Source organism: Priapulus caudatus, unplaced genomic scaffold (genome assembly GCF_000485595.1).
Source record: "Priapulus caudatus unplaced genomic scaffold, Priapulus_caudatus-5.0.1 Scaffold455, whole genome shotgun sequence".
Classification (NCBI taxonomy): domain Eukaryota; kingdom Metazoa; phylum Priapulida; class Priapulimorpha; order Priapulimorphida; family Priapulidae; genus Priapulus; species Priapulus caudatus.
Window position 1 is genome coordinate 177,110 of NW_014577516.1, and position 13,800 is coordinate 190,909.

Below are 13,800 nucleotides of genomic sequence, written 5' to 3' on the forward strand. Positions count from 1 at the left end.
GTCCAATTATTATAGTAGTATGAATTAGTAGCACGATTTTACCCAGCGCAGCGGGTACCCGCAGCTAGTACATATATATATCTATATATACACATATCGATATTTCGATATTTCGGATGCCAATCAAAATCGTGCACTAGATTGGGAACTTTTTGAACAGGTATGGACGAACTATTCACTTTGTTCAGGACTTTCAGAGAAAGATGCGAAAATACAGACCGCAACCTTGTTGACATGCTTCTCGAAGAGCGCTCTGAAGGCCTATAACTCGCTGACTTTTGGGCCGACAGAGGACAAAAATGACATCAAAACGGTCATGACGAAAATGAAAACTCTGTTGGAACGAAGAACGAGACCTACGAACGTTACCTTTTCAACCTTCGGGTGCAGAAACCAGGTGAGAAGGTAGATGACTTCTATGCTGAGTTACTCAAGCTTTCTGTGAACTGTAATTTTGGTACATTGAGAGATTCTCTTATCAGAGATAGGCTGCTCATTGGTATCAGGGATTCGGCTGCTCAGAAAAAGCTGTTGTATGAAACGAAACTCACGTTGGAAAAGGCACTTCTCGTGTGCCGGTCATATGAAGCCACGGTCTCTAGACTTCAAGAAATCGGGAAAGCTGCGTCCAGTCACTCCTCAGGCGCTCCTGCAGATGTGGGTGCAGTCGAGAGGAAGCCATTCAAGAAGCAATCGAAGCACACGCCGAAGAAGAAACACGGTGGTCATCATAGTCATGGTAGTTCAGCGCCATGTGGTGATCCTTGCCAGTACTGTGGAAGAGGGCCTCACGATCGAAAGTTTTGTCCAGCTAGAGACAAAAACTGTTCCAAGTGCGGGTACAAGGGACATTTTGGTCATGTGTGCAGAAAAAGTCCGTACCAGTCTCAGTCGAATTCGGCATCGGGCGTACGTGAAGTAACTCAATCTGACTTCTTTGATCAGGGAGATGCATTTCTCGGCTTGGTGGATCAGCAGGGTTATAATTCTGAATCCAATCAGTGGATTGTGAAGCTTGACGTAGATGGCGCTCTGATCAGTTTCCGTGTCGATACCGGTGCAGATGTAAACGTTATATCTAGGTCGTTTTACGAGAAACATTTCAAGCATAGAATGCTGTTCCCTACTCGCAGGACGCTCAGAGGTCCTAGCAGGAAGCCATTGCCAACTCTCTGTACTTTCCAGTGCACCATTCGACGTAGCAAGGGAGGAAAACCTTTGCAGACAGAAATTTACGTCATCGAACGTGGTGCCTCTGCGCTACTAAGCCGCTACACTAGTTGTGATCTCAACATAGTGCAACTTAATGTGGATAGTATCGACGACTACTTCCAGCTTTTCAATGGGCTGGTTGAAATGCCGCATCCATACAAGATCAACATGCGGGAGGGGGCTGAACCATTCGCAGTTCCCGTACCTTTGACGTGTCGCTATTCCGCTAATGCCTAAGGTGAAGGAGGAATTGGATCGCTTATAAACTAGGGGTGTCATACGCAAAGTGACACAGCCTACAAACTGGTGTGCGCCTATAGTGGTGGTTCCAAAGCGTAATGGTAGCATCAAGGTCTGCTGTGATTTCACGAAACTCAATGAATCGGTAATACGTGAGCGTCACCAGTTGCCCATCGTCGACCATGTCCTGGGTCAGATGGCAGGCGCGGAAGTTTTCTCGAAATTGGACGCTAACAGGGGGTTTCATCAGATCAAGTTGGCCGACGAGGAGTCTCAACTTCTTACTACGTTCATAACTCCATTTGGTCGTTATTGTTACCAACGTTTGCCATTCGGGATAAACTCCGAACCAGAACATTATCAGTGTCAAATACATAGCATTCTACGTGGACTCGACGGCGTTGTGTGCATCATGGATGACTTGGTAGTGTTTGGAGAAAGGGTTGAAGAACATGACGAACGCCTTGAGAAAGTTTTTCAGAAGCTAGCCGAAGCGGGGGTCACACTTAATCGTGCCAAGTGTGTCTTCAGAGTTTCTGAAATAGCTTTTGCGGGGCACGTAGTTGGGCAAAGTGGTATCAAGGTAGACCCTAGTAAAGTTGAAGCTATCTCCAATCTGCCTAGACTACTCAATGTCCAGGATCTGCGAAGATTTATGGGCATGGTGAACCATCTGGGGAAGTTTATCCCAGACCTCGCGACGCACACGGATCCTCTCAGACAGTTGTTATCTGTGAAGAATGACTGGGATTGGGGTCCGGTGCAGTAAAACGCTTTTCGGAAGATCAAGGAGCTGATCTGTGCTGCGCCAGTGCTCATGCTCTATGATCCTTCTCGCGAAATACGCGTCACTGCGGACAGTTCCTCATATGGACTCGGGGCTGTTATGAGAAAAAAGGACTCGGACGATCAGTGGAAACCGGTGGCCTTCGCATCTAGATCGCTCGCTCCAGCAGAAACCAGATATGCTCAGATCGAGAAGGAAGCGTTGGCTTCAACCTGGGCATGCTGTCGCTTCGAGGACGATCTGATTGGGCTCCGTTTCACGCTTGAGACGGACCACAAGCCGCTCATTTCGCTACTCGGATCGAAATCTCTGGAGGAGCTGCCGCCACGTATACAGCGTATGCGTATGCGACTCATGCGATTCTCGTATGATATCGAGTATGTGCCTGGAAGCAAGCTCTATATCGCAGACACTTTCGCGTGCGCCGACCACACCTGCCAAGGAAGGCAAGGATTACGATCTTCGTGAAGAGACTAACGCGTATGTCAACCTCGTGATTGACAACGTGCCGGCTACGGATGTTCGGCTGCGACAGATTCGTGAACATCAGTTGGAGGACGAGCCATCCCGGCAACTGCGTACGTACGTGGAAAATGGTTGGCCTGCCAAGTGCCAACTTCTTTACTCCAGCAATACTGGGCTTACCAGGCAGATCTGACCATCGTTCAAGATCTACTACTACTGTATCGCTCTCGCATCTTCGTGCCCTCATCCCTTCGTCTGGTGATGTTGGATCGTCTGCACGAACGGCATCAGGGGATTGTGAAATGTCGCCAGCGCGCTCTACAGTCGATTTGGTAGCCGGGCATTTCCCGTCAAATCGAGGACCTTGTGAAAAATTGTCGCGTCTGTAGCAAAGCTGAGCGAAATCTGATGGAACCGCTTCGTCCCTCATTTATGCCTACCAGGCCTTGGCAAAAAGTCACGACGGACTTGTACGAATTCAGAAAAGATCAGTATCTGATAGTAGTTGATTACTACTCGCGATTCATAGAAATGGCGCGACTCAAAGACTTGACCAGTCAGACTACGGTCATCCATCTCAAATCGTTCTTTGTTAGGCACGGGGTTCCGGAGACTCTTATGAGTGATAATGGTGGCCAGTACACTGCGGATGAGTTTGCTAGATTTGCACGCGACTACGGGTTCCAGCATGTTATCATGAGTCCTCACCATTTTTCAGGAAATGGGGAGGTAGAGAGAGCGGTAAAAACGCTCAAAGGTCTCCTCAGTTCCGCTGCAGACCCCTATGCGGCGTTGCTGTGATATCGTAGCACACCTCTGGCTTGCGGGTTTAGCCCAGCTGAACTCTCAATCGTCGTATCAGGACCAAAATCCCCATGGTTCCTGAGAAGCTGCTACCAGCTGTTCCTGATCCCGTTGTTCTCCGTGGAAAGGAAGAGCATATCCGGATGCAGTCGAAAATCAACTTTGACCGGTCTCATCGCGCTAGAGATTTCCCTTCGTTGGAAGAAGGCCAAGAAGTCTACCTCTCAGGTCGTCAGGAGACAGGAGTCGTCGACAACAAGGTGCATGATCGGTCTTACGTGGTGAAAACACCTACAGGACAATTCAGGAGAAATTGAGTCCAGATCAATAAGCTACCAGAGACAGACTCCCCGGACTCTCTGCCTCCAAGGTTGGAATCGCCTCCAGCATGGGAGATGAAACCTGGTAGTGGTGGCTCTAGTGTCGCAAGGGAGCCTCCCACAGATGTTACAAGGTCTAGCCGTGTATGAAAGCCAGACCCAAAATATGCAGACACCTAAACTCTTGCGTTCCGGGTCTGCATTGCAAGCTTAGTATGAGTGTAGGCGGATCGCTGCTCATTGCTTGCAGAGTCACAACCGGTGACTCTAGTGTTATATAGATTCAAGGCAGGACAGGTTACTACTACTAGCCTTTCTATTCAGAGTTCATGACAGTTATATTTTGCCAGGTTTACATTAGTCCTCGGGTTTTGGACTTATTATTCTACTCTTAGCCTCACTTAGTACAGACGTTGCTAAGAACTGAACTAACACCGAGTTATATAAGGCTTGTTTGTTTTCAACAGATTCAATTCATTATGATGCTCAAAATGAGTGAGACCACATTTAGTTGAAAAGTTAACAGTTGGTTTATTCGGAAGTATATATGATTCAATCGACAGATTTCAATACAGTCTCCCATTCATCTCAAAGACTCAGTGAACTGTCTATCAATCTTAAAGAAAGGGAGATATGATGTCGGTACTGTGCAGTGTCGCCCTCTATGAACGGGGTGCGTCCGCTATGTTTGTACTGAGCTACAGCATAGAGCCTTATGCGCAGGTGGAAGCCCGCGAAAAAAATCATGGCTGATGAATAAAGGATCGTTTGTCATAACTCAGTGTCTTTGTTGTCACTCCGATCGTTCATCTTGACAGAAGACTAAATAAATACGAAATCTATTTACTACCAAAGTCTTAATGTTTCTCTACTCTCTTTCACCTATTATTGCCGACAATTTGCTGTAAATGCCGTCGCACGCTAGCTGCTGCACACTGACACATAAATATATAGCAGGTAGGAAAGCGTGCTGCCAAAATTCGTTTGACACTCGCTTGATTTCACGCGAATACAACACAAACATTCAACCATTCTACTCCATCTTTGTTTCTATTTGAAGGTCAGTGTTCACTTGTTATAAAATCATACTATCTGTGTTCGTAACCGAGCTGTGTCACGCGAAATCACACAAAGCCTGACGAAATTTTTGTGTTCGCTCCGGTTGCGCAATTTATGAAAATGGCTGCTATAGGCAGCGCATTGCATTTTGGGAAACTACCACGCTGCTTTCCAACTCCTGTACGAGCCTCGTCAAAGCCGCCAGTGGAGCGTTGCAAAAACGTTGCAGCGTTGCAGCGCAAAAATGAGGTCACGAAGTGCGCCGGTGGGTGTTTCCTGATTCCGACAGCCATTTACATAAACTGCGCAACGGGAGCGAACGCGAGAATTTCATCAGACTTTGTGTGATTTCGCGTGACACAGCTCAGTTACGAACAGAGACAATATTTATGTGCGCTAGCGTGCGGTGTACTTGTGTGTTGCAGATGAGCATTTGACCGGCATTTACAGGTGATTATAGGCGAAATAGAGTAGAGAAACTTTAAGACTTTGGTAGTAAATACATTTCGTGTTTATTTACCTTTTTTTAATTTATTGAGACGTTCCAAGTGGCTGTGATTAGTACCTGTGATTGCCACACTGTCAGTGTTGCCCACACCGGCGTGAGGGCCAATCCTAGTATTAAATCAGTAAAAACAAAAAAATCAAAAAGATAAAAATCGATTTTTAAATCCGGGGTCGTAAACTAGAATTGTGCCAGCTTAGCTGTGATATGGTATCGTTTACAAATTTTGTAACAGTGTAAACGGTACTACAGGCTACATACAGGCTGTGTGTCTGTCCCTGGTATTCAGCAGCAGGATCCTATATTTACCTCCGCCCAACGGAGTTGGAGGAGGTTATGTTTTCGCTCTTGTGTGTTCGTGTGTTCGCGCGATCGATATTAGCGCGGCGGTCGATCGATATCACCCAGCGAGCCAGCGAGCCCAGCGAGCCAGCGCGTAAAACATACATGTTACATGGGAGCGTGTACATGTCAGTACGCTGGCGTATATCGTCGGTTATTCGTGTGTTCGTGAGTCGTATGGCGTATGTCGCTGGCGGAGGTATGCACTCCGTGAGTGCACTCTGTCTAATTTGGTTATGTGGCAAGAGGCTACATACGTAATGCTAAGTTAATTATTTCTCTGCGTTCTACTTGGGCTATAATACATACATGTATGAGTGCATTATACATTAATTCTCCTCAGCATGGCAAGCTAATCTCGTAGCAATATGTAGTGCATTACCTATAGACCAATAAATTGTGCCCTAGATTTTTTTGCACTGTATCTAGGACCTAATACTAATTGCCTTCCAGGATAAATAAAGATAGATAGATAGGCTTGAACAGCAGGTATTCTAAATGCCAGCAGACATGCTATACTTATTTGTTTTGGTATCACCTAATATCCACATACATGATTAACCCAGGGCTCCACACCAGCGAAAAAAATACACGGGAGCGGCGAGCGATTTCGCTCCCATCAGCTTTCAAAGCGCTCTGGTAACAACAATTACGAGAGTGGAAATTTTGGAAGATACGAGAAAAAATCGCTCACGTGCCGATGGCAGCGTTCGAAATTAGTTCCGACCCGGAGGCCCGAGCCCACCAAGTTTTTGCTCGGGCCACCATCTCTACGAAACTCCCAGTCCTCCTGACCGGCACTTTTTCCCTTCATATTATGACAGGCTTTCATTTTTAAGGGGCGCGATCGCGCTCGCGCCCACCGCGCACCATAAATCTGGCGCCCATGTCGTGCGCGCATCATCGCGCCTCATAAAGTGGTTGAAATCGCGCACCAAATAAAAGTCTGTGTATTACGTTGAAATAGCGCTTCATTTTACCGCGATGAGAATCTTCCGCGGTATCCGCGGAAATCGCGCGGATTTCACAGTCCCAGGGGTCGCATTTTGTGAAACGTCTAAATCCGTTGCGAGAAAATTTTTAGCGGGGGTTAGAATGCTACAAATTTTCATTTTACAGCTCCAACAGCCTACTAACAGTACCTTCATTTAATACCATTGTAATATAGTTTTGCTTTACAATATAGACACGGCTTAGTTCACTGTTGAGATTGTCAGACGTTAGCCAGTGTGTGCATTTATTTGACGCTGCAATGTCGTGTGTGTTGTGTATGCCGCGCGTGCTAAGCAGGCGCGTGTATATAGTACGCGATCGATCGATCTGTACATCAAAAGCCGCCACGTCACGCGTGGCCTTGAGGCTAGTTTTCCCTGCCCATAGAGTTGCCAATGGATCGCGGAGCCCTGACTGGAGTATCTATTCTTAGCCAACTGTTTCAGTAGCCAATGAGAATGCAGCTCTTCATACACCCTTCGTCGTATCTTAAAACAATGGCAGACCTTTAAGGGTGCTGATTTTTAGTGGAGCTCTCCATCATGCCTCTTAAGGGCTGATTTTTTAATGGAGCTCTCCATCATGCCTCTTAAGGCTGTGATTATGGAGCGTGAAAAGCTCCCCTATGGTGTTCTAGGGGCGTCATTAGTAGTCCTCCTGTACTTTTCAAATCTGAAAGCCTGTTATGATGAAATACTACGGTTAGCGCAACGGCAGTTTAAACAGACTTCTAAACGGGAGCGCATAATACGACCCGTTCGTCAACGTAGACGGGGTATCCAAAACAACAAGAGCTGCATGAACTCCCTCAACGCATGATTCCTTATCCACACGAACAAAAACTCGTGACAGTCTAAGAAATCGATTGTGGCATCGCCGGCATGTAGTGCAGCCCAGTGTTTTTATGACCGCATAACAATAAGTTTTTATATCGCAGGGGTTATCGTGGGGAGTGAGGGCACGACCAGTGACACCTGACACGCACGTAATCAAAGCTGTTAACTGAATTTGTCACTTTTCTTAACGTAGAAAGTGGACTATTTTTATTCAGTTAGATATCTAGAAGCAATGTAAACTGTATATACTTAAATATTCTAGGCACTTGTAACTTTGCGGATGTGCGGCAGCATTGATCTATGCATGGGGGTACCGTGGACCGGGGAGGAGAAAAACGAAAGTAAAACCTTGCCCAGAAGCTCCGGGCATTCCTAGAGATTCCAGTACAAGTTTTTTTAACATACTCAAAGTAACTAAAAACTCAGAGGTTCTGAACTTGCTCAGTCGATGTAAAAAGAAAGTTGAAAGATGAAAAGAAATGAAGTAAAAAAAAGAAAATAACCATACCATCATTACCATGATTATAATTCTTGACGATCTGCAGCCGGATATCCGCGCTAAGCGCGAACAACGCCGCCTAGCGGCAACACTAAATCAAATTCGCTGCCCTGTTTAGAACACCTTCCTCAGTGCCCTTCGGGTATAGGATAAAGCTGTATAATCGCTCAATTGAGCAGTTGTGGCGATTCCACAAGCCTTTTCACTATGCACGTAGGTAGACATTTCATACAAATGGTCGTAATTGTTGGTTTGCTGGTCGGCGCGTTTCGTTTTTCTCTAAAAAAGCGAGTTTCCATTTTTACCGTTTCACGCCGTAAAATTATTCTCGTACATATGGCGTCCCATAGATGGCGCGACGAGGCCATGTACATACCATTTTCAAGTTATTTTTCTACACAAGGGTCGGGCATTGAGCTAGACTGCTGCTGCACGGTGGAGAGTTCCACACGCTGCACCAACTGTAAGTGAGTTCTTGGCGGAGTGAAGGTCCGTACCAGTCTAGCTGCAATCGTGACGTGCGCTTCAACTTACCGTATTCATGTTGGAACCCCTGATGGTCCGATGTTTCCGATGATGACGTAATAGTTAGAGCATGTATCCTGTGCAGCACGGGCGGCCTACACAACAAATTGTGTTTACGCAGGTGTGCGCTCAGTGTGATACAATTGTATCCACACCTACGAATACTTCTATTACTACAAGTACATGTTACAATAATTACTAGTAAGTACTACTACTAGTACTACTAAGTACTAGCACTACTAGTACTAGTACTAGTTACTACCACGAGCGAATAATGACAAACTCTGTTACTAGTAAGTTACTAATAATGACGACTCCTGTTACTACTAGTCCTACTACTACTAGTACTACTAGACTACTAGTACTACTACTACTAGTTACTACTATAGTACTAGAGGTACTACTACTAGTACTAATACTATATATATTATAGTACTACTACTAGCTACTACTAGCTCCAAGAAACGCTCTTTGCTAGGGTTAGAATACCCCTATCAGGGCTTGCCCTTGAGTATGAGATTCAGGTGGCCAAATGGATTTTCAGGTGGCCCGGTTGCTACATTTATTAAATAATTTATTTGTATCCTAACTATGGGTAATGTGTTTTTGCAAATAATCGCAATAACATAACTAGATTACGACAACAACAAAGAAAGAACAAAACCCTGACCGAGTTAAATAAGTTTCCAAATATTAAAAAGCTTTCAAATTCTCTGGCAGTATCTTTATTAAGTAGCAGAACTCATGTCATTAAGATGTCAATCAAAACTGTATGTCCTTCAATCATTCAATGTCAGTGTGACTGTCATGATGTCATCTGAACCTTTTGATGAATCAGAATCAATTTCTGACATGGGGTCAGACCCATCAGAGTCTGGCTCAGCTGCTGGTTTCTTTTGCACATCCCTACTCCCCTCCCCCCTACATCCTCTCTGTCTCCACAGTGTATCATCCTTACACCCCTCCCTCCTACACCTTCTCTGTCTCTACAGTGTATCATCCCTACACCCCTCCCCCCTACACCCTCCCTGTCTCTACAGTGTATCATCCCTACACCCCTCCCCCTACACCCTCCCTGTCTCTACAGTGTATCATCCCTACACCCCTCCCTCCCTACACCCTCTCTGTCTCTACAGTGTATCATCCCTACACCTCTCCCACCTACACCCTTCCTGTCGCTACACCGTATCATCCCTACACCCCTCTCTATACATACACTCTGGTATGTACTCACTTGTCTTGAACTCGTGGAGAAATGAATTGCGCAACGAACCAACACAGATGGGTAGCGAATGGATTGCACGTGCACTACTGTTTTGATTTAGGCCAAGTAAAGCATTGTTTCTTGTTGCGATTCACATTCTCAGAATCTGGATTTAGGCCAAGTAAAGCATTGTTTCTTGTTGCGATTCACATTCTCAGAATCTGTTTCCAGTAAACCACACGTACACACACACACACACACACGCGCGCACGGGCACACGCGCACGCGCACACGCACAAACACGTCACACACACACACACACACACACACACGTACACTCACACTCCGACACTCGGCAATCAGCAGAGCGTCCCCTTGCGATATCATGCGTGTACGTGTCGCAAGATCTCTGTGTGAGATGGATGACCGGAAGCGTAGCCTAGCGGCTCCTCATCCGGAACTGGTCGCGTAGCCACGGCCTTATCTTTATTGGTGGCCAGGCGGGCCACCAACCCGACAGTTTCAGGTGGCCCGACGCCGTTTCAGGTGGCCATTGGCACCCGGGCCACCGTTAAAGTCGAGCCCTGCCTATACTAGACACAGACACTTTAAGCGTTTCAATAAAATATAAAGCTAACTAAATACGAAATCTATTTACTACCAAATTCTTCATGTTTCTAGTATAGACCTACTCTCTTTCGAGAAGGTTGCGAAGTGCAAATTAAGGCTATATAGACTGGGACTCGCTCCCACCTCGATTACCCATCGAGTGACTAAGCTAAGCTGAGAGGTGGGAGCGAGTGCCAGTCTATGGGCTATAGGCGGCGCGCAGGCGGCGCACTGCTTTCCAACTCCCGTACGAGCCTCGCCATTGCAACGTTCCAAAAACGTTGCAGCATTGCGGCGCAACAATGAGGTCACGAAGAGCGCCGGTAGGTGTTTCCTGATTCTGACAGCCATTTCGATTACTGGGCAAGGTTCGTGAACGCGAGAATTTCATCAGTCTTTGTGTGATTTCGCGCGACACAGCTCGGTTACAGTTTTTATAACAAGTGAACACTGTTCACGTCCCAAATGTCTGCCCTCTGTGTCCCCCACTAAAATTGCGGACTGTTTGCTGGCAGCTATGGATCCGTGCGCCGGCCTATGCATTCGGTGCACGGATCCATAGCTGCCAGCGCTGCATACTGTCGTAGGACGTTCCCGTGGTCGCATGTGCCTTGCCGCGGAACTGCGTGCAAGATCTGCGCTCAGCGCTTCGGATCAACACCTCCTTTCGGCAACGCTTCTCTAGTATCCCGTCTCATCTGGATTTCCTGTCTTTGTCATGTTACCTGAGTAACCTGACTATGTGTACTGTGTAGTGCATGTCTGTCTGTGGGAATGAAATTGAATAAGAATGTGATTGGTTTCTTAGTCGAGTGAGATGAGATAAAAAAAATGTGATCGAATGTAATTTGTTGACGATTTCTTAACACTGATAGTCTGATACTGGTGCTGAGTGCTGAATGCTGTTGAATGATATTAGAGTGCATCAAAATTATGAAAATTTTAACAAAATTATGCTATGAAAAAGTAGCTCTGGCCAAGCCTAAAATAGCTCTCGTAAAAAAAGAAATTTTTAGGCTGCTCCACACTAACTTTTTTTGCTAGTGGCCCGTTCGGGCCAGTAAAATCATGAATTTTTAATTTTTGGTGGCACGAAAAGCAAAGTTACTGGCCCCCCCAAAAAAACATTGGTTACACAAGCCAGCCACAGCTGCAAATCACTGACGAAAATCACTGTTCTTCCATCAATAAACTACACTTTATTGAACTAATATGGAAATAAAGCTCCAAACGTAAAACACAACACAACGTACTCACAATACTGTCAACATGCACACACAATACACGCTAGTCACAACACAGGCTAACCATACGAACACGTCTGGCGGTGTGTATGTCTGTGTGTCTGTCCGCTCGATATCTTTGCAACCGTAAGAAGAAGAAACTTCAAACTTGGTCCACAGTTGCATCTTATGGGCCGAGAGAACCCTATTGATTCTGAGCCACTGCCACCCAAGGTCAAGGTCACAGGGTCATTAACTATATTTCGAACACTGATACGTACGTACGCAGAGCTGTGTGTGTTATGATATCGATTTATTCCACTGCACTTATTCCAATCATAGTTTATCATCGATTATTGAAGTACAACCAATGATTAATTGTGAAATTCCAACCAATTCCCAAAACCAGATATTATGATAATATATGATATTTGTAACTGTCTAACTCTCTCAATGGACAGTGGTTAGCCGAATAGGTAATAAATAAGTAATACTCAAATTGGATTTTCTTTTAGTTCCAGGTAGGTTACACAGTAACTTACCATATGCACATTTAACAACTTGACTTGGTGACCGGTGATTGGATATCAGCTGGCTACGAAGTCATGTGTGATGGAGCAAACATTGATGATAGTTCTCTTGGTAATGTTAGTTGATTACGTGGTAGTATAGTCTTAGAAAAATAAAACAGTACATGCGATATTAGACTAGAAATTTTACATATTCCATGGTAGATAGATAGATTCGTGGATCTTGCTGTTTGCTACCCATGGTGTGGTTTACCTGTGTTTTGCTACCAGGTTTGCTGTTGTTCTAGACTTGTAGATGGATTTTGTTTTTTTATTTATGTGTACATAGTCATATGCTTAGGAACATAATTAATTAAAAAATATCATACACGAGTCGGTGTCACAGTTTCATAACTTGAACTAGTTTTATTGGGTTGCTAAATTGCAAAATTGTAAATCCACGCCAATAAGAAACCAGTCTAAATTGTTAGATTTGTTGTCTGTCATCATAGGAGCGATCCCTGAGGGTGAGCTAAAAACAGAGACATTGAGTCCTGCAGCAAGAGAGAAACAGCAGCTTTTCACATTCTCTCGCACCAGTAGCATCAGTTCAGTGTATGCATCATCATCCTCTGCACATAACACTGGTGAGTATCAAACGTCATTTCACTGATGTCAGTCGGCTCTTTTTTTTAATACAGTTGCAGCAGGGTTCGAAATTAAGGGCAGCAAGCAGTAGTTTTGTTGCCTACAAGGGTAAGTTTGTTGCCTGCTATCAATGTCAACATAAAAACCTTTCTGCCAAGAAGTTCTCAACAAACTATATTAGAAGCACCGAAGACTGCCTGGGTGGGAAATTTGCTGTCTACCCTTTTCTCTGGCAGCAAGTACATCTTGCTGTCTGGCAAAAAGTACATTTACAACCCTGTGCAAGTATATACATTGATCAGTAGAAAGCCCAGGAGTGTTATATAGGGTTTCGTTTGCTGTCAAAGCCCATCAATTTGTGTGTTTGTGGAGTGTAACGTATTAGTGACATTTTTTTGTAATATTTCATGACAATTTATAAAGATCTTAATTGAAACAACATGCAACTCTAAGAAAGAAATTGTCATCCTCTCCTGGATATTGGGTTACAAAGTGAATCTGTTATTTTTTTACTGCCTCCATTTTCCATCTATTCCTTCATATGACACATTAGCCCCTTAAAGCCGCACTATGCGCATCCAAACGCTAATTTCTCCAGTACTAGACTAGCAAATACTTCGTGTCATGCCTAATCACACTACCTTATGACAAAATAAACTCTAGTTCCTCCCATTTCACTGCGCGTTGTCTTATAAAAGGCATTTGAAAATACCTCCTAGGAGCGGCAGGCTGGTAGTGTGATGAGTCACCAGGGGCAGGCTGGTAGTATAGGTGAGTCCCAGGGACTTGTTTGCGCGAGACACAATGGTAGCTCGCCTAGGTAGTGACTCGGGGTTGCGGAGTTGTGACACGTCCAGGGGTGCAGGATGGTAGTATAGTTTATTTATAGTGACTTTTGGCTACAGTAGCACGCTCGTACCGCTGTACCAGCACCTATGCGTTGCGCTGAGATTGCCGCTGCTTGGCAGGGCAATCGCGAACAATGTCGCAACAACATCGGAGAATTTTCAACAACCATTG

The 13,800-nt window shown here is 45.2% G+C and overlaps 1 protein-coding gene across 2 annotated transcripts in view; it reads left to right on the forward strand.

Moving 5' to 3' along the window:
* Window positions 1–13,800, forward strand: part of LOC106810585 (max-like protein X) — a 54,728-nt gene that overhangs the window by 5,336 nt on the left and 35,592 nt on the right. For both annotated transcript variants that reach the window (XM_014813980.1, XM_014813979.1), the window contains exons 2-3: window positions 12,139–12,265; window positions 12,645–12,779. In XM_014813980.1, coding sequence (XP_014669466.1) covers window positions 12,229–12,265; window positions 12,645–12,779 — 172 coding nt within the window. In that variant the 5' untranslated portion in view covers window positions 12,139–12,228. The remainder of the gene's footprint in view (window positions 1–12,138; window positions 12,266–12,644; window positions 12,780–13,800) is intronic.